At 36.8% G+C, this 22,553-nt stretch overlaps 1 protein-coding gene across 1 annotated transcript in view; it reads left to right on the top strand.

The window, feature by feature from the left end:
• Window positions 1-22,553, top strand: part of LOC101442415 (gamma-aminobutyric acid receptor subunit rho-3) — a 49,673-nt gene that overhangs the window by 13,425 nt on the left and 13,695 nt on the right. The window contains 6 exon segments of the mRNA XM_071214486.1: window positions 6,872-6,983; window positions 13,448-13,515; window positions 17,565-17,627; window positions 17,630-17,688; window positions 18,130-18,234; window positions 21,722-21,804. Coding sequence (XP_071070587.1) covers window positions 6,872-6,983; window positions 13,448-13,515; window positions 17,565-17,627; window positions 17,630-17,688; window positions 18,130-18,234; window positions 21,722-21,804 — 490 coding nt within the window.

Genomic DNA, 22,553 nt, shown 5'->3' on the forward strand with positions numbered 1-22,553 from the left:
TCCTCCAACTTCATTTTTCTTTTTCAAGATGGCTTTGGCTATTTGTGGCCTCTTACCCTTCCATGTAAATTTGATAATTGACTCTTCCATTTCTGCAAAGAAGGTTGTTGGAATTTTTACTAAGATTGTATTGTAAATTTCTTCTATTTCTTTTTGAGCCAAGTAGTTTGCATGTTTCTAAGAATTTGTCCATTTCATCTAAGTTTTCTAATTTATTGGGGTATAGTCCTTACCCCAATAGTCCTTCTTATTTCTGTGGGGTCAGTAGTAATGTCCCTTTTTCATTTCTGATTTTCATTGTATCCTCTTTCTTTTTTCTTTGTCAATCTAGCTAAAGATTTGTCATTTTTATTGATCTTTTCAAGGACCAACTTTTGGTTTTGCTTATTCTCTATTTTTTTTGTTCTCTATGTCATTTATCTCTAATTTATTTTCTGTTATTTCCTTCCTTCTGCTCGCTTTGGGTTTAGTTTGCTTTTATTTTTCTAGTTCTTCCAGTTTTGAGATTAGATGTCTGATTTGAAGTCTTTCTTCTTTTCAATGTAAACATTTATAGCTATAAATTTCCCTCTTAGCACCGCCTTTGCTGTATCCTACTGGTTTTGATATCTTGTATTTTCATTTTCATTTGCCTCAAGATATTTCCTAATTTTGCCTGTGATTTCATCTTTCAATATTGGTTGTTTAATTTCCATGTTTGTGATTTTTCCATTTCTCCCTCTGTTAATGATTTATAGCTTCATTCTGCTGTGATCAGAGAATATACATTGTATGATATAAATATTTTTTAATTTATTGAGACTTGTTTTGTGACCTACATGTAGTCTATCTTTGAGAATGATCCATGTGCATATGAGAAGAATGTGTATTGTTTTTGTTAGGTGAAGTGTTCTATACATGTCTGTTAGGTCTGACTGGTTTAGAGCATCATTAAGTACTGTATTTGTTTATTCATCTTCTGATTATCTGTTCTATCCATTATTGATAATAGTGTATTAAAGTCTCCTCCTATCAATGTAGAACTGTCAATTTTTCCCTTCAAATCTGTCGGTATTTGCATCACATATTTTGTGGCTCTGTACCCTCAGAGCCAGGCCCCCAGTGATCTAACGTCACTAAACAATCAGGATTAGTGATTGTCTGTGCGCCCAACAAGGATGTGCAGGGCTGACTTCTCAAGACTGATCTTGCCTGAAAAAGAAGCCAGAAGGCTCACCTGAGAAAGAAGTGTCAGGAATGTCTCATTCCCAGGGGATCATCATGGGAAGGCTCCCCAGTGATGTCTTAGAGATGGGAGTAGGTCCCATGCTGCAGAGAAGAGACTGTTGACATTCTGGGATATGGCCATAGAATTGTCTCAGGAAGAACTGAAATTCTTGGACCCTGAGTTGAGGGCTTTGTACGGGACTGATGATGAAGAACTACAGGAACCTGGTCAGCTTGGGTGAGGATAACTTCCTTCCAGAAGTCAGTATGTGCCTTGGGAACCTTTGCATTTTCCCTAATCTTTCTCCTAAATGTGCCATCAAGGAATTATTACTAAAAGAGGATGCTAATAAATGGGAATTATACCAACCAGTGATATTGGAAAGCCATGGCATTGAGGATTTTGACTTTAGGGAAGACTGGTCAGATACGCATGAATTTCAGAGTCAGCAGGGATATGGCAAAAGAAATTGCAAAGGAGTGCATAGGACCCAAAACAAAAGTCTCACTTGTAGAAAAGATCAGTAGCACATCAAATCCTCTAATAATTTCACTCTAAAGCAGTGTTTTTGTTAAAAAAAAAAAAAGCTCATATCAATATTCCAAACATGAGAAGTCATTTTTAAGGACTTCATTAAAGTTAAAAAAAAAAAAAAAGTGGTGCAAGGAACAAGTATGACAGATGTTTTGAAAGTAGACTTGCATTTGACTCACATCTGGCTGAAATGCAGAGATTTCAAACTAAAGAGAAAATTTATAAATGTAATCAAGTTGAGAAGTCTATCAAAAAATGTTCTTAGGGAAGCGGCTGTGACTCCATCAGTTTGGCTCCTGTCTAGCATATGGGAGGCCCGGGGTCGGCATCCCAGGGCTTCCTTGTGAAGACAGGCTCACCCGCACACTGTGGAGAGCTGCCCCACCCGCAGGCACCACACAGAGCCAACTCAGCAAGGTGGCACAACAAAAAAGGGAGACAAGCAAAAAAACACAGAAAAGCATGCAGCAAACGGACACAGATAGCAGACAGCAAGCAAACTGCAAGCAGGGAGGGGAAATAAAAATAAAAAAATACAGACACAGAAGAACGCACAGCGAATGGACACAGAGAGCAGACAGCACGCAAAAAGCCACAAGGGGGAGAGGGATTTAAAAAAAAAAGTTCTTAGTATTCCCACTTCAAAGATTTCCTCCTAGTGTCAAAACCAACATGGGGAATAAATATGGAAAGGTTTTCATGCATCATTCATTGCTTGCACAACAGGATACAAATCACATTAGAGACAAGCCTTATAAATGCAATGACTGTGGGAAGGCTTTTAGTCAGGACTTAATGCTTGCTAATCATCAGATAATTCATTCTAAGCAGCAACCTTACAAATGTAATGAGGGTAGCAAAACTTTTCAGTTTCTCAAACCTCATGAGGCATAAAAGAAATCCATACCAGAAAGAAACCATATCAATGCAAAGTATTGGCAAGGCCTGTATTCAAAATTCAGACCTTACAGGTCATTGGAAAACTCATACTGGAGAGAAATGTTACAAATGTAGCAAAAGTGGGAAAGCTTTTACCCAACATTCATACCTTTCCAAACATGAGACAATTCATACTGGAGAGAAACCATACAAATATATTGGATGTGGCAAGGTCTTTACGGAATGGTCTGACATCCATCAACACGGAAGAATCCATACTGGAGAGAAACCTTACAAATGTAATATAGTGGCAAAGCCTTTAAGTAGCACCCTCCCCTCTCTAATCATCAGAATATACATCCTGATAAGACAATTCCCTACTGGAGAAAAACCATACAAATGCAACAAATGTTGCAAAGCCTTTAAGTACTCCTCAAGCCTCAAGAAACATCAGAATATACAACCAGGAGAGAAACTACACTAATGTAATGTGTGCAATAAAAATTTTATCAAATGTTCACACCTTTGGGGTCACGAGAGACACTCCAAAGGTGTCTCTCGTGTTCATTTTGGCAAGGCATTTAGGCAGTGGTCTGACTTCAGAATTCACCAAAGTATTCGCACTGGAGAGAAACCTTAGAAATGTAGTTAGTGTGGTAAATTGCATAACAAGTTCTCACAATGGGCTGTCCATCATGAAATTCCTGCTAGAGAGAACTAAGACTATAATCCTCAGATGTTCAATTCTATACAGGAACTAAAAGCAAAAATCATTTAAAGCACATGTGATGAGAGGTGTCAATGAAGCAAGGAGATGGTGGAAAAGTAAAACTTCAGTTTATGAAACAGTGTTATTCTATTTGAGGTTTCTTGAAAAGGCTATATTACTATAGATGACTTTCATCTTGAGGTTTGAAATCTACTGATGTTATGCTTTCATTACAGCCCTTTCATGTGTCACCAAGAAGGTCCGCAGGAAGAGAGCAGTAAGATGAAACGGCCTACCCCTTCAATGGAGTTCATTTCTATCTATGTCCCTGGAAGAATAAGGGCACTGGACTTAAGATGCAGTTTTGTGTGAATGTGAATAATGAATTAGATCATGGGCAGTCGGAGAGAATATATATAACACTATGGTCTCAGTCATCATAACTGATGTGTTCAGGCTCTTCTTCTACAGATTTGGTGGTGCCACAGAGGGCTACAGGAGTAGTGGAAAGGATCCCTTTCAGATGACGATGAAACAGAGCAGACCAGGACATTAGAAGACTGAGGTTTCTGTGGGAGCAGATGTTATTAGAGACTGACTAAATATGTCATGGAGACAACAGGGGAAATGATTGTCCATTGAAAGGAATTAGCTATTATTTATCAAAGACTAATGAAAAATTAGTTTTAATCTTGGTAACTGAAGAGAGAGGAAAGTTTAATGAAAAGAACCAGAGTACAATGTGCATGTGTAGGATTTGCATTTAATCACTGTTTTGACTGCATTTGGTAACACTTTATTTCAAGTCTATGATTGTTCTCATGTTTCAATTAATAAAATTTTATAATTTTAATAAAAAAGAAAAAATTTCCAAAAATTTCACTTATTAGTTTTAATAATAATTTTGCATTTATATGAATTATGCATTGCTTAATTTGGACTTATAAAAAAGAAAAATATTAATTTCAATGTATATAAATATATTCCTGCAGGAAAGTATGATGGGGTGAAGAAAGTAAAAGGAAATGTAAGTTCAAATAAAAAAGGAATGATATAAAATTTCAGATTTTTAAAGAAGAGCTTGATTATATATTTTTAAATGCAAAATGTGGATTTTTAGATTCATTGGATACATTTCAAAGAGGGATATCATCATTTTATTTTAGATTATTTAAAACTTTTTTAGTTTATAATGAACAATTGTATATGTTTAAATATGTGTGAAGGAGTACATACATTTTTAAAATGTTTTTGGAGAGTATATAAGAGGTATACATAAAGTCAAAAATAAATATATATGGAACATCTCACTGCGGACCAGAAGAGGCCCAGATAAGGACCGGCACATGTGTTTTTAAGTACAGCAAAAGATACATTTCATAGCAGGCTCTGTGTTCAGTGCCCTTAGGATTCTTAATTAAGATTTATATTTTCCAATCTCAGTGGAGAGGTATGCTTCTGAAAAGACATGTTAATGACATGCCATTTTGTTGTACTAAAATAGTATTATTACCAAAGGTGTTCACAAATTTTCATTGGTTTCCACCCAAAGTTACATTTCCATTTTTCTTAAAGTAATAACAAGCAGCTAGCTTTTATTAAAAGTCTCCTCTATGCTAAGCCTAGGGTCTCCTGAGATAATATTATAAATGCAAATTCTCAGACTCTGAATCTCAGACCTACTGAATCTGAAACCCTGGGCACAGGGTCCAGCAAAGCAAATGATTCTGATGCATGCCAAAGAAGGTAATAGTTACAAAATATTTGTTATAGTGCCTAGAACATAGTAGGCACTTGATAAAAGCTAGCTGCTATGATTTTTTAATAAATAATCAATTTTAGCTCCTTAGAAGAAATAGTTTGTGTTCACTTATTTATAGGATATGATGACCTAATGTTTAAAGTTAAATTCATAATCTTTAACCAAAAATAAATTTCTTCTCTCAGCTTCCCTAGTTCCACAAATGGCAAAAATATATCTATACATTTCTGAGGGTTCCAGGCAGAAACTACCCTATTTGAAAACCAGACAGTGTGATCTCAGGTGCCCATAAGGCCTGGAAATATCTCCCCTACCAGGTGCTTCTGGATTTGAAATTCAACCAGCAGAGTCATGTTACTTGGTTAAAAAACTGCATCCACATGTCTCATGTTAGAATGTGCATCCATTTCCTGAAGACATTTATTAATGCAAAAATATTTCAGGTATTCAGAATATCTAGAATTCATATAGTAGACGCTTCAGGGTCTGACATACAAATGGTATGTGTTATTGCTAGTGCTGATAAGGATGGTGTTGATGGAAGGAGGAGCTCTGCACTGGGACAAGATCACCACATGTCGCTTACAATGGAGCTGAGCTTACACAGATATTCTTCTTTCAGCTACTTCACACTCTTAACATACTTCACAATTTAGCCTGGCAACAGGTCCAATCAATGATCAAACCTATCCATTTCTTTCTTTGGATGGCTCTCCTCTCTTTTTGCATTGCCATCCCTCAACTTCTAAAAGCTCCTACAGGGAGTTTGCCTCCAATCTCAAGTTGCACCCATACTTTCTGCTCACATTGTCTTTATACAGTGCAATTTTCATTAGTTTATTAATTTCCTAGGGCTGCCATAACAATGCACCACAAACTGAGTGGCATAAAATATGATAAATTTATTCTCTCACAATTCTAGAGGCTTGAAATCAAAATTCAAGATGACAGCAGAGTCATGCTCAATCCAGAGGCTCTAGAGGAGGATTCTTCATATCTTCCAGCTCATGGTGGCTCCTGGCATTCTTTGCTTGTGGCAGCATAATCCCCATCTCTGCCTCCATTTTCACATGGGCATAATCCCAATCTCCTCCTCCATTTTACCATGGTCTCTTTCTTGTGTACCTCTGTGTCCTCTTCACTTTTTATAAAGACACCGAAGACACCAATCAATGGGCTTAGGGCCCACTCTAAATCCAGGTGATTTCTTCTCAAGATTCTTGACTAATTGCATCTGCAAAGACCCTTTCTCCAAATAAGTCTCCTTCTGAATTTTCAATGGACATGAATTTGGGGGGATGTTATTGAATTCACTATAATCAGTGACAGTTTTGTGGTGTTTTTGCTGTTTTGTTTGTTTTTACTCTCACTGCAGTGATTGTCTAACTTCAGTGGCTTAAGTAGTTTACTAAAATGCAAATGCCTAGGCAGTGATTCCTGGGGTTGACTCAGCTGATCAGGGGTTGGGTCCATAAATCTAAACTTTGATCACCTCCACCCAGGTAATTGGGATAATCCAAGTCTAAAAAACATCTTCTGAGAAATAGTTCCTGTTAACACATTAAATCCAAACTGCTTGTCATTTAAGGTACTATAAAGTTTGCTTTACCTTACCTGCCCCTCCTTTATATAATAAAGAACAAATGTTGGCAGATCATTGGCCAGGTGTAACATAAATTGAGAAAATTATATTTTATGTATTTATTTCATAGCTTGCAGATGGTTAACCTAAATCAAAATATCCAGAAGCATATTTACTTTTTTCTTTTGGGGGGACAACAAACAAGAAACTAGAATGAGGAAAGATGACAGTACCAAAGTATGGCTCCTGAAGTATGAGTAACTTCTCTACATAGAGGAGTATGATTTTGCAATGAGACCTGGATTTGGAAGTAAGTATTAGCTTTACAAGACTCTTATGTCACAATCCATTGTACTATCAAAATGGAGTTGAAAATGAAGTAGTTATTTAATACCAAAACATAAGCAAAGTCTATTTTTTCAAAAAAAAAAAAAAGCTTATTTAATCATTTCTTGAATATGGACATGATCATTTATCCACTTTTAATTTACCAGAAAGTTCTTTTTTCTATTATACACATGATTATACATAGCATGTGCTCAATAAAGAGTGGTTGAATGAGTGGATATATCCTGCCTTTACAACTGTTTATTGTTTTAACTAAACTCATTTATAAGTTGGACTTCATGATGATATTCATAAAATCTTGTTGAGTATTCTAATGAGCTCCATCTTTGAATGCCTGGATTTCATGGAAGAACTAGTATATCAAATGTCATGGCTCATGATAATATGCATGTTTGTTTTGTAAGTTTGCAACTTTTATTATACACTTATTGTTTATATATGTTTGTGTAGGATGATATATTAATACTTCAATAAAATTCTAAAAAAATGTTATGACCGTCCTTGAACCAATTTCACTAAAATTTTTAACTCTTTAGCACTTCTAACAACTAAAATTAATTGAAAATTTGCATGGCCCTAAGCCCTTTATTGCACTATCTCATTCCACCCTCACAGTGACATCTCATGATCTCTAATATACAAATTTTGGAAACCAGGGTTTAGAGAGGTGAAGAGATCTGCCCAAGTCCACAAAAGTGGTAACTGGTGGAACGAAAATGTGATGGCAGGAAGGGAGGATTAAAGAAAGCCATATCAGAGGTACGTACTTGGAAAGAAGACTCTTCTGCCCCTCAGATCGTTTAATGTGAGTATAGCTGCATCACTAGGGTGCCAAGGTATTCCAGAGAAACACACTGTGGAGAAATCAGCTGGCTAAACTGAACTCTTCAGCTTCCTGCTGAATCCATCCGGACAGACACAAAGTCTCCCACAATTCCTGAACTGACAACTTTTCATAATACTGGAGGTGTGGAGATGAGGGAAGTGGGTATGAGGGTGAGAAGGCAGAATCCTGTGGCAGCAAAATAGGTATGACTTTCTGACAACTAACACCGCAAGTACTTAGGGTAGGGTTGGAGGAACTTAATATACTTCTTGGGTTGTGGTTATGACCAGGGGAACCACAACAAGCATGTAGGTACCAAATAGGACTGATTTGTTAACAGGTAAAATAAAAAAGTATAACAGATAGCTGTTAGATTGAGGGTTTTTTTCTACCCTGGAATCCATTATTTTGCCATTATAAGGGTCTAGACTTGATTTCATTATATTTGGGGCTCTCAAACTTTAGTAATCCTCAGAATCACCTGGAGGATTTGTTAGACTAGATTACAGGGCCCCACCCTCAGTCAGAGTTTGAGTCGCCAGATCTGGGTTAAGCCAAGAATTTGCTTTCTTCTAAGTTCCTAAATAATTCTGATGCTGCTGGTATGAGAATCAAATTTTGAGAACCATTGCATTAAATTATGAGGATTGGATTAAATCTTTGTGTAAGCTTAAATTTTATTGTTCCAGAGCACTTTTACACTTTTGAATAATAATTTAAGATTTAAAAGCCTTGAAATTAATCAGGTTTAGAGATGTTTTTTGTTTCTGAGACTCTATGTCTTTTTCTTCCTGTGTATCACTACATCTCAGCGTGTCATCCTTATCACAATTGCTCAAAGATGCCTGGACTCTTAATTGCCATTCATGATAGAATGTTTCTTCCCCAAGTTTGTCCAGTTTGGATAGTACATTCTACCACTAACGCACAGATATTCTGTACTTTAGTCTCTAGGACTCTGTAAAAGGTTTCTAAAAAATTTTCCCCATCACTGTTTAGTTGGAGAAAATCTGCTTGGGAAGGGACTCAGAAAATCAACTTGCCTGGCTATGAGTCCTTGTAGCCACTAGAGGGCGACAGGCACACGGGAATGTCTCAGATCTGACCTCGCAAGCCTAACAGTTCAACATAATACACTCTTTTTCAACGTCAATTCAAAAAGCTGCCCCAATTCCTGTCAGGTTAGGTTCCTCAATCAAATTAATTCCTATCCTAGAGGAAAGGGTGTAATGGGGTCTATTTTAAGTTTCTGAAAGCCAGAAAGATTAAGAAAAAAAGACTGTCCTTGAATTTGGGCCTTGGTACAAGCTACCTAGGGAGACCTTGCCACTCAAAGTGTGTCCAAAGACCAGCCGCAGAATCACCTGCGGCCTTGTTAAAATGCAGAATGTCAGGTCCCACCCTGACTCTCTGAATCACAATCTGCATTTTAACAAGGTCCCCAGGTATTATCATGCACAGTACAGTTTGAGAAACCCTGCTCTAGACCACGAACAGGCCCTCCTCTTTTATCTTAAAACACTAGTCCTTCACTCTGCAGTTCCTGTATTATCTCCATCCTCCAGAAAAATATACAATTTACCTTAAATTTCCACTTCTCTTGATCTGTTAAATATAGTAATATTTTTTTAAGTGAGAATACATTTTCTCCATATTGTTTTTCCTGAGGCTACTTTGTAGGGTTATTATAAATGTAATTGAAATGTGCTACTTAGTGGCAGATGGCAAATCAGCCCACGATTAAGAAATTTTTCTGACAATCATGGAGACTGGGGCTATACAGTGTCCAAATGGCTTGTGTGTTCAGTCAATTCAGGCAGAAAAAAAATCCATAAATTCAGTCAGAGGTGCCAGTCTGGTACCTCTCTGAAATATATTCCTTAACCTTCTTTTGCCTGTCTTCATAAGCACAGTTTCTTATACCTATTTCTTTGTTCTTCTCAGGGCTGCTTTCATGGGAAAATGAGACTACAGGAAATAAAGTACACGCTTCAGTTTATCTTCTCTTTCTTTATACTTGTCCATAACACAAATGCACACACATAGTACTTTCCTCTTGAGCTAAATGTAACTTCAGCACTTCTCTTGGCTTAATGTGTTTTCCTAATTAGCTTTAGCATTAAAACCAGCTGCTACTGCAGTGTTTTTTACTTTTATAAAGCATTAGAAGATTAATTGACTCATTATGTGGAAACAGGAGGATATAAATTTAGGGGAGCTTTTTGTTTAACTTGGGTTATAAATTGCAGCTCATTTTCTTTATTTATGTTTTCCCTACCCTTTTACATCTCCCATAACTAAGGTTTTTTTGTTTTGTTGTTGTTGTTTTAGTCTTATACATGACAATTTCTTTGTTTCTTTAAAGTGAAATCAATTCAGCATCTAAATACCAACTACTAAGTCAAGGAAAAAGCTAAAGCTGTAAAAATTGCTTGTATAGTCTTTGCCTTTCAAACAAGAGAACTAAACTGGGAGTCAGAGGGGCCTGGTCTTATGCCTTCATTAAATAGCTTTTATTTGGGAGTATGTTTTTTACCTCTCAGGGTATGACAGCCCTCATATCTAAAATGGAGCTAAAATTGGTTCTATTTATCCAACAAAGTGGCTGTAATCAGAGATAACATATTATATAACGTATTTTAAATGCACTGTACAAATAAGATTTAAAAACTTTTATTAACCTTCATTATCCCAGCATGCATCAAAATCAGATGGGTGATGCATCTTTATGTATAAAAGGATAATCCTATTAAAGGATTATAAATGTGTATACTCCTAATAGTTAGTGTTCCTGGAAAATCAATACCATAATCATAATGGTTAATATTTATTTAATATTTACTACATTTAAAATACTTTATATACAGAATTAATGAAAGCATTAATAAAATTGTTATTATTAAAGTTGTAGGTATTACTGATCCCAAAATATCATGGAAAAATTGGTTGCTAAGACATATGAATGGGGTTAGGCTAAGGACTGATATACATTATTTCATGTAGTCAAGTAGCAATCTATTGATATACATTATTTCATGTAATCAAGTAGCAATCTATAAGGTAGGTATATTAATTGCCCCTGTTTTACAGATGAACAAAGAGAGCCTTAGCAGAGTTAAGGGATTTGTAATAGTTTAGCTCTCACTCAGATTCAAATTCCAAGTTTCTTACCCCATATGTTTTATTGCCACTTTCTCTCTGGGACTTTGCTCCTTATCAAACAGAATGATCTTTTGAGCTTTTATTCAGCTCCAGATTTCTGTGATTCTGCATCTTGTCTTTACATGCCCCTCCCCCTCCTCTCTATCCTCAAGAATGCCAGAGTGCAGTGCGGATTCCTAGACCCAAGAGTAAGGTCTAGGAGCTCAAAGAAGAGAGAATGAGGGTAGGCCTGCACCCTAGGCAAACACTTCCCTGGAAATGGAAGAGCTCATCCCCACAGGAAGAATATAAATGTGGAAGGAGGAAAGATGAAATCTAAGATGTTTCCAGAGCCCATTCTTAACGGACAAGTCTATTTTAACTCTACTGTCAGACCAATAACCTTGTGGCTGGTGCTTGGTCAACAGCGACATGAATGTCCTTGGATGATGGCTTTATTATGCTGACCCCAAGCCAGCAGAGGCAGTCATCAGCAACTAGGATCTAGTTACAAGTCATGAGATCCTAAATTCTCATTGTTTTGTGGTTTTCTTCATAAAGTAAGTGATGAGAAGCACTGTATCATTTTTTTGTAAGCGGAGGACTGATTATCCAAATGCTTGAATGTGGGTTGGGAATAGTGCCTTGCATTCTTGAGGGGCATGTTTGCCTTTTTACTTAATTGCAGTAGTAATAACACTTACTCAGTACCATTTACTGAGTACTAGTTAAGTTCACTAACTGTATTATTTCTAGCCCTCAAATGAGTCCACAAGATGAGTATTACTAGAGGATAGATGAGAAAAGTAGGCTTTCAGGTTACTTATCCTAGACCTGGAGCTGGGCTGAAACTCCAGTCTATGTGACTCTAAAGACAGAACTTCATCTGGGAAATTCTTCCAACTCTCCAGGACCTTTCTAAACCTTTCATTGGAGCTAATGGGATGATTTACTCATCCTGAAGGGCCAGATTGAGCCATGGACTAGATCTTTCCATGAATTTTTATTTTCCATATCTCTATTAATTAAAGAAAAAAAGGCAAACAAAACAAAAGCACCAAAGCTGATTCCTGTGAAGGAGTAACATCAGTTCTAAGCTGTTCCCAAGTTAGTGCTTAATCAGTGTTATAAATGAAATAATTGTATTTATAGAATGGTCATTCTTAATGTAAAATATAATTGATCCAATATGGTAGAAGTTAATGGTTTAGATGCAAGTAAGGGATTCCTGAAGCATTAAGCAGAATTTGAGCAACAACCCCAATACCTGACTAGCCATGATAAAGAGAGGGTAACATTAGCCGATTAATGGGAAGGAGTCATAGATGAGAGATAGGGATGAGCAAGATATATCTGTATTGTATATTTAAAAGACTGTTAAATCATATGCACACATATGCCACTTGTAACACATCTGGACATTAATTAGCCCCAATAAGGAAACATTTCTGGTCTGGCTTCTCTAAATCTCAGAATCTTGAACAAAATAGCCAGTGGGATCCAACTAAGCAGGATTTCTATTTTTTTCAACAATGGTTGAGTTTTTTTTTTAACTCGGGACTCTGTTGAGACAAAAGTTAATTGATGATGGCTCACTATGAAAAGAAAACTGTATGTTTAAATATATACAAGCTACTTTATCATAAATATATATGCATCAAATTATACAGCACCAAATGATTCAGTGAGCAACATCAACCTTCCCGCTCACAGGAACTGCTGAAATCCTTTGTTAGGTACAACTAGGAAATGTCTTAGTCTCACTCTGGTCTGGATTTTTCTTGTGCTGTCATTCAGTTTCTGGACCCATGAACCTGATTTTATTAGTCCCAACTGCAAACCAGTCTTGGCAGTTCTCTGTCTGAAATCACTCCAGTTTTGACTTTCTGTGTATTCTCGTCAAATGAATTTAGGATATTTGCTTCTTCATAAAACAGACTGTGATTGCTGATGATCTGGGAAGAGACATTCTGAATCTGTTGAATCCATGTGTACCACTGTCCTATCTTCTCTGTTCCTGTAGTCTGCCAAACATGGCAACAGTGAAAAAGGCTGATTTTTGGCAGGAGAGGAAAATTCCCCATGTAGCGCAGCATCATGGACTCCATTACGCTCCCTGACTATAAGATGACCATTACTATATATAATGCACACTTTTAAATACTTAAGCATGTTTTTTGAAACACTGGTTTTGAAATCACTACTTATCTAAAAAAAAATTACTGAGATGTTCCCAAGCAAATGAGTAGTGATTATGGAATAGCATTTATTTACAAATGTGCTTTTGTTATTATTACAGAATATATAACCAATCCAATAGATAATAGAGCAATTTTTGTTTTAAAAAAAAAACTTGAAATGTAATTCAACTATAGTCTACAAACACTGATCACGCTCTGCTTTGAATGTCTGCACAATAATTGTAAAGCATTTCTCGGCTTATTATTCATTCTTTGAAGAATGCCCAGTGCCATTGAGTATAGATGTTCAGGGTGAAAGCACTCACAGTCTTTCAGAGGTTAACATAGTCAATTTTTCTGTTGGTCTTTTTCAATCAAGCATGTCCAAATCACTAGTGTTTTAATAAGTCGTTTTAATAATATGTTATTTTAATTTGACTTTTATATTTCCTATTTTGCATGGTAGTGTTTTGGTTGCTTTATTTTCTTCAATCTACTTCTTTCTGTTCTTGATTACAATTCTCATTCCCTTCCTATTCTTCTCTTTTCCTTCCAATGGTTTAATGGTGGTAGAACTTTGTAGAACATCATGATATATTTGGTTACATAATATGCTTCAGTAACAATTGTACAGGAGGAAAGGATAATCATAATATACATGCGAAATATGAAATCACAACCCTGAGTCCTTACCCATATAACGATAGACAGTTGAACCAGGCCTAATAGACTGCTTCCAATGTTTCAATTAATATTAATTTTGCTCATCTGTGGACACAGAATCTTCAATAATATCTTCCTGTTCACACTTTTCTATTTTCTATGCCATTATGTATGCCTTTTTTTTCCCTCTTCCTCTCCCTCAACATGGTTTTACCATTTCAGTTAGTGTTACATTTTAATATCATTTGCTATAATTTTTCTATTTTCTGTAGTCCCAATTTAGAGCCATCTTCTTTGCCTCCATAACTACCAGAACCATTTTTTTTATTTAAGCAATTGTCTAAGTTTGTCAGGATTTCACACTAAGAAAAGAATGATTAATACCATGGTTAACTTATTTGCACAAACACCTACATATTTGTTTTCAGTTTTATTTCCTTTTTGCCTACTACTATTCTGCTAATTTGCTGAAGCAGTCTCCAGACTCTGTTTAGCCCCTTTTTAAAAATTTTCAATGTCAAACAAAAAGTGCTTTGTACTTTCGAAATTTCAATGTCCATTTCCTTTCCTTATTTATTTGGTATATGTTCTTATATTTGAATCACTATTTCCTCTGACTTCATTCCCTTCAGTTGTCTACTTTTTCCATTATTTCCTTGAGTTGCATTTAGTTGCATTTGTGTTTCCAACAATACTATATCACATGCAACTATTAATGAAAAAGGCCCTGACAGTTGCCTTGTAGTAAGATGCAGCCTATTAATATATTTTGGTCGAGATTTTGGTTTGGGCTTCAACTTTGGTGTAGATTTGAATTTTGGTTTTATTCCCACCCACACAAAGTATTAAACAATTTAATTTTGAATGACATTGGATGCGGCCTATGCCCTCCAGTTTCCTCTGGAACCCATGTCTTGCTTTTCTCTTAAATTCATCTATTGATGGTAACTGCCTGGTCCTTGGAGTTGTCTGAGATTGCAGCTTCAGCCAGATGTTTACTGTACTTAATTCTCTACCTTAAATATGGCAGCCTAGTTTTTTGTTTTTGTTTTTAGTAAAACCAGGGAGAATTTAAACGACTTTCTTTTCAAATTCCATTTTCTACCTGGAATGATTTAGTTTGTTGTCCAGTCAATCCAGTCATCTAATGTGCATTGCTATATACATTAACACTGTACTTTGCTCCCTTTTCTGGGAACTTCTACCTGTGCTTTTGTGAAATTTTCAAAAGTTGCTTTTGGATCTTCTTGAAATACAAGTATTTTTGATAAATGAACTATAGCTTATACAGAGTGATTTTTGTTGCAATAAGTTTTTAGCATTTTTTTAAATGCTTGCAGCTTGCTTGCTGTCTGTTCTCTGTGTCCATTTGCTGCACGTTCTTCTGTGTCTGCTTGTCTCCCTTTGTTGCATCATCTTGCTTTGTCAGCTCTCCACAGCCGCAGGTCATCAGCTCTCTATGGGCACAGGCCAGCTTGCCTTCACAAGGAGGCCCCAGGATGCAAACCCAGGGCTTCCCATATGGTAGACGGGAGCCTGATCGATTGAGCCACAGCCACTTGCCCATTGCATTAAGTTTTAAAAGTTTAGATTCTGTAAGGTACTTTATATAATATTCAAATATCAAAACGACAAAAATGTAAAAAAAAAAAAATGAACAAGAGAACAAAATAGGGAATTTTTAAGGGAGAGCAGAGCCTAGAAAATATAAATTACTTAAAATGGAAGATAAAATAATCTTTAAATATGTGTACTTAATTAATATTTTGATTTATAGTAATTCCTCCAACTAGTCATTGCTATCCAAATGCTAACTGCATGAAAATTCTTAAGACACATAAAAATTTCAGAAAGGTCTAAACAAAATTTCTATGACCCATTACATCTTACATCAGTCTGTAAACTCTGGCTCTTCAAATCCTTATCATTATCTAATTCAATATTTATTTCAATTCATTATGAAGCGTTAGACTAAACTTACTTCATTTTAACCACCCTACTACCAAATGGAATAGCACTGACAGTACTCACCATGCAAAAAGGTCTGGTTTAGGCTTTGGTTCTTCCCTAGCAGAAGGCTGCACTTACTGGCACTTCCTTGAGTCTGAGTGCTTCAGGAACAAGCTCTTATTTCCACTCTCCTGGAAAAATCTGCAAATCATCTCTGAACAACCCAATCTGCATCAAATTTCTCATTGTCCCTACTTTGCAGCTTCCAAAATGTACCTTATCCTTCTCCCTTTAAATAAGGTTGGCTTTGAAACCCAATATCAGCTAAAATTGGACTGGATGCACCATGCTTAGCGTGAAAATGCTTTCTAATTATCAGTAACCCCAAGTATTAGCTTTTTTTTCTTTTTTTGGCTTCACTTTTATCATCTTCCCACCCTTTCTTGTCCTACTCTGAATTCACTTTAAAATACTTCAAATTTGTTCCTCTCCTACCAACATGCTGGGCATCCAACTGCTTGTTATAGTGCCAGCTAATGCTGACACTGATATATCACTGATATACTCCAATGGGTTCTGTGACCTTTAGAACAGACTGAACATCTAATTCTAAATATATGCTTATTAAAGAAATCCATTCAGTAACTGCATAATTCCCTACAGAGTTGTGTTATGCTATGAATGAATCATTCTGTTTATTCACCCTGACCCTAATCCAAAATTACACATGGTTAATGCTCCCAGATTAATCCAGAGCAATAATGCAATGCATTTCTCTTCTGAACCTAAGAAAAACAAACTAGTTCATAATTAATTGGTGACATCTATAGTTTACTGAGATATATTGTTTGTTTGTATAATAAATGCCAAAGTTCTCATATATGTGTTAGTTCAAGGAAAACTTTGACTACTTTTGTGAAATAAAAGATATCAAGATTTTAAAAGCTGTGAAAATTCTATTGTCACGGCACCCACACATAAAGACTTGGATGAAGCTAGGAATGCTTCTTTTTAAACAACTAAAATATTAAATGTAGCATTTGAGCACTAAACAAAACTTAAATTACTAACCAATTTTTTCCTGCTAATAAAATTTTCATATAGCTTTCTCTTCTACTTACCTCTTTACTGGGATAAACATTAAGAATTCAAATTCCTGAGCTCTACTGAATCATAATTTCTGGAAACTAGTTTTCACAAACTTCACATGTGATTGTTTTACACAATAAAATTGGAGAACCACCATTTCACAGTACTCTTTCCATCCATCAAACTGAGAAAGATCATTGTCTCTGTGCCCAGACCTCTGACAACTTGCTTTATACTGACAGCCCGGATAAATGTTGGACCCAGGTATGGTGTAGACTGTAGCTTACTGAATTTGGGGAGTCAAGATAAATAATTCAAAATTTTATGTAGAAAATTAGTTATGAAAGTGAATATTTATTGAGGATTATAAAATAAATCACAATAAAATACTGGACCAAGGTTCCTTTCTCCCAAGATCTCTTTAGGTGATTTACCAGATTGCTTACATAGAAATGCTTCCTAGTTATAACTTGGCTTCTCCTCCTCAACTCGAACACTCTGTACCTCCCAGAAACTCTCAATATTTGATGGAGTCCATGTAAGGGAGAGACTCTCCTAAAAATACTATATAAGACATTTTCACTTGTCACTCATTAACACCCATGGCAATCAACCTTGGTACTATTAATGTTGAACTGGCCTTCCTGAACCATATTGCAACTGACTTTGACTTGTCTACTTTTTCTCTACTTAGGATTTTACAATAGCTTTTTATCTCAGGCATTACTGGAAAGATGAGAGGCTCTCCTTTCCTAGCATAACAAAAAAAAAAAAAGCTTGACCTTTGGCCACAGATTGATCAAAAAGATTTGGGTGAGGAAAGCGGTTTTGGCCCAATGGATAGGGCATCCCTCTACCACATAGGAGGTCCTCGGTTCAAACCCTGGGCCTCCTTGACCCGTGTGGAGCTGGCCCATGCACAGTGCTGATGCATGCAAGGAGTGCCGTGCCATGCAGGGGTGTACCCCACGTAGGGGAACCCCATGCACAAGGAGTGCACCCCATAAGGAGAGCTGCCCAGCGCGAAAGAAAGTGCAGCCTGCCCAAGAATGGTGCCACACACACGGAGAGCTGACACAACAAGATGACGCAACAAAAAGAAACACAGATTCCCAGTGCCACTGATAAGGATAGAAGCGGTCACAGAAGAACACACAGCGAATGGACACAGAGAGCAGACAATGGGAGAGTTGGGGGGGAAGGGGAGAGAAAGAAAGAAAGAAAGAAAGAAAGAAATCTTTTTAAAAAGATTTGCATTATGATATCTTTTTTCTCCATTCTAAAAGATCCTTAATCCATGATACAATTGTGGAGAACATCATGCTGCAAATGCACCCTGATGGAAGCATCCTCTTCAGTATCAGGTAAGGAGGCTGTCTATTATCTTTGGCCTCTTTATGCTGTGATGGACTACACCAAAGCTAGTGGGTCTCACTTCAGACAAAACTCACAATAATGCTGTTTAGTGAACTTGGAGATTGCATACAAGAAGAAGATATGATTTTTCCAGTTCTAACATTATATCTTAAAGAATGGTTTCTTTTTTTTTTTTTTTTTTGCTTAAAACAGGAAGAATTTATTTTCTCACAGTTCTAGAGGTTCGAAGTCTGAAATTAAGGTGTTGCCATGGCCATTCTTCTAAACATGTAAGAAAGAATCCTTTCTTGTCTCCTCTAGCTTCTGGTGTTTGCCGGCAAAAAGAATGGTTTCTTATTCTTAGTATACCTATTCTGGGTAAATGAAAAATAATAGGAAATAAAATTGGACAAGTAGAGTAGAGCTGAATTACGGAAATCCTTAAAAGTCTGGCATACAATTTTGACCCAGCCCACAGGTCAAACGAACCGGCACCTGAAAGAGGGAGTGGGAATTGGGGGACAAGAGGCGAGAGAAATGGAGACAAGACAGGATTCTGATCAAGTCTCCGTTTATTGAGGGTAGAGCATCAGAATATATACTAAGGGGAGGGTATTAGCAGGGGGTGATAGGCTGATGAAGCGGCTCTTCCATATAAGGCAATAAAATGCTGTTACACCACTTGCTATAGGTTGCGAGTCTTCAATGCTGGTCATGGCTGCAACATCTTGTTGCGCAGGCGCTACACTTTTTGCCCGGGAAACTGGGGAAAGGGGAAGAAGAAGGCGGAAGCACAGGGGTGGAGTAGGCGTAGTTATGAAAACCACCATGTTCCTGGAGACCGCAAATGCACGTAGCTCCGGGCGGCTCCCCACACAATTTTATAGGTATGCCCAACTTTTCCTCCACACCAACTCCACCCCGCCCTCAACTCCAACTAAACAGTTTCAGACGGTTAGATTAGCTAAATAATTTTCATAATCAATTCATTCCTTTTCATCAGTTGTACTAATACTAAGCTGAAACAATCCTCTATAAATGTACCATGTCTTCTTTTAGCATGAGTCCTGTGCATACTAAATTACTTGTCATTGTTAATTCTAAAAATGTCTGGTAATTCCAAGCAATTCAATTTTTTTCATGTCCTAGAAATTCCCAAAAGATGCCACAGTAGGCTGAAAAATGCTCTCCCCACAAAGATATCCATGTCTTAATCCTTGGAACTTATGAATGCAACCTTTATGGCAAAAAAAAAAAAAAAAGGATCTTTACAGATGTGATTAAGTTTAGGATCTTGATATAGGGAAATTATCCTGGATCATCAAGGTGGGCCCTAAATGCAATCACAGGTAACCTTGTAAAAGAAAGTCAGAGGGACATTTAAAATACACAGAAGAGGAGCAAAGCAAGTGATGAAAGCAGATATTAGAGTGATATGACCACAATCCAAGGAATGCCAGTAGCTACCAAAAACTGGAAGAGGCAAGGAAAAGATTCTCCCCTAGAGCCTCTGGATAGACTAGACCTTGAATTCAGCCCAGTGATACTAATTTCAAACTTCTGACCTCCAAAACTTAATTTCTTTTGTTTAAAGCCTCCCATTTTGTGGTAACTTGTTGCAGCATCATTAGGGAACTAATGTAGATTCTTCTTATTTATTAAAAATACCTTGCTCACTTTAGCACAAAAGAGCTATTACCAGTCATTTCATAAGGGTTGGCAAAGTTTTTATAAAAAGGAATTAAAGAAAAGTACTGCTTTCAATGGGAATTTTTAATCAGGAGTAACATAGACCTCTTATAACTATTAAAGCCAAGCTTCACTAGGATTCAGCAGCAGAAAGGTAGCATCTGACCAGACTGCTTTCCATTAATTATTTTGGTGAGTGATTAACTCAGTGAGTTGTCAATACTCTGACACTCCAGAGAAAGTAGCCCAGCTCATGGTAATCACTCAGCCCTTGGAATGTCCTGCCTGATGAATATGTTTGTTTACCTGGGAACTTCAGTCTATGCTACCAATGTGATTTATGGTGAAGGCCTTGGACCATGCAGCATTAGCCTGACTTCTGAAGGGGCTGGATACTGTCAGGCACTTGGGCAATCAACCATGCCTATGTGAACAACCCTCAATTAAAACCCTGGACACCGAGGCTCAGGTGAACTTTCCTGGTTGACAATATTCCAGGCAAGTTGTTGCATGTCATTGCTAGGAGAATTAAGTGCTGTCTGCACAACTCCAGTGGAAGAGGACAACAGGATATTTGTACCTAGTTTCTCCTAGTCTCTGCCCTATGTGCCATTTTTCTATTACTGATTTTAATCTGCATCCTTTTGCTATAATAAAGCATACTATGTTTTTAATAGATTTGCTGAGCTCTATGAATCCTTCTAGAGAATCATTGAAGCTGAAAGTAGTCTTAGAGACCTCTGGTCACAAAAGGATTCAAGATTGTTGCCTTCATAGCTATTCCAGACAACAGCAGAGCCAGTCCAAGCCTAGAAATTGACTCTGATATCTCATCACTACCTAACCCCTTTGGTCCTTAATTTCTTCATGTGTAATATTAAGTCAGTGTACTCAAAGAACTCAGAAATCCCCTCCAGCTTTAAAGTACTAAGAATACACCAAAATGAGTGTGTTTTGTCACACAAGGTCATCCAGATATATCCCTGGCTTGGCATTTTGCTAAATGACTATTGACAGTGGAATTCAGTCCACAGGAGATAAAGAGGTTCTACTTCTCTATTTAATTCAGGGGCACCATGGGTAGGAACATCTGTTGCCTTTGTTTTTTGCTGACTTGCTCAGGGGCCTTTTATGAACCTCTGATCTGCTATTGTGTGTACCAGTGTTTCTACTCTGAGGCAGGATCATAGTACAGCAGCCTCTGCCTGAAGCCAGGAAAATCTAGGAGGATATAAAATTTGAAAAAATAATCCTCATCAGTATGCAAGCCTTTTGACTGCATTATGCATTGTGCACATCGATCTATACCTAAAAGTGCTCTGGGCTTCCCCTTCACTACAGGAAAAGAGAATTTCTTCAGATAAATCTGCTTTGTGAGGGAGAACTTTACCCATGGGTTTTATTATTACCATCCCAGTCTTTTATTATTAGAGACTGTTCCAAGTTTGGACCTTTCAAGAAACAAAACATATTTACATCTACTTAAAATTATTCTCATTTTGAGGTATTTTCCTAAAGGCATCAAAACCAGAAAATACAGAAGAACCTGACCAGGAAATGATGAGATCAAAAGCAATTATTGAGCTGGAAGTCACATTAACACTATGTCTCAAGCAAATCACACACCTTCCTAGATTTGTTTCCTTCCATGTTCTTTGGATGGAAGGTGGTAAAGCCTATTTTGCATTATTCTTGAAAGGCACACAAAACTGAAAAACAATAAGAAAGCCTAATTGTTACATACCTATTTAGCCATATGGTTAATTGTCTGCTGTTTTGTTTTGTTTTTCTCATTCTTTTTTATAGGTTAACTGCTTCAGCCATGTACTTTATGGATTTCAGTAAGTTTCCTCCTGACACTCAAAATTGTTCCCTTGAAGTAGAAAGTCGTAAGTCTTACTTCCTGATGGAGTTTGTATTTGTGAGCCAAACACACCAACACATTACCTGTATGTAAATCAGCATGCTCTCAAGAAGCATTAAAGAATCTTGATATAAGTTAAATGGATTTAGCTGTAACCATTGAATATTTTGTTTACTAAGGATGATGACAGTTTGTCATTCAAATGAAAAGATTTAGGGAAAAAATTATTTGATAATTACATATTCTGCAGTTTTCACAGTATAATAAAGGAATAGCCCCTAAAAAGATGCATTTTTGCTACTGTTATTACATAGGTTGACACAGATGTTCCAAATTTTTGAGGGTCTGGAATTCATGTTCCTTTATTAGTGACAATCCTTCATTAAGTGCACTTGGTTTCTCAGGGGAAAAAAAAAAGTTTTAGAAATAGAACCCATAATCAAAGACCTATCAGAGGCAATCTGAGATGACTGAATGTCAATCAATTTGACCCATCAGCTATTATTGATATAATGTCATAAAAGCTGTCTGCAATTTTTCATAAGGGGTCTAAAATGCTGGAAATCAGGAATGGAGGTGGCTTAAATGATTAAGCGCCTCCCTCTCACATCCGAGGTCCTGGGTTTGGTTCCTGGTGCCTCCTAAGAAACAAAGAAGATGAACAGACACAGCAAATGCAAACAATGAGGGAGTGGGGAGAGAGAAATAAAATGCTGGAAATCTCAATGGATGTCTTCTAGTAGATGCTCCTCCCCAAATCCATTGGAAATTTTC

This window comes from Dasypus novemcinctus, chromosome 4, assembly GCF_030445035.2.
Source record: "Dasypus novemcinctus isolate mDasNov1 chromosome 4, mDasNov1.1.hap2, whole genome shotgun sequence".
NCBI classification, from domain to species: Eukaryota; Metazoa; Chordata; class Mammalia; order Cingulata; family Dasypodidae; genus Dasypus; species Dasypus novemcinctus.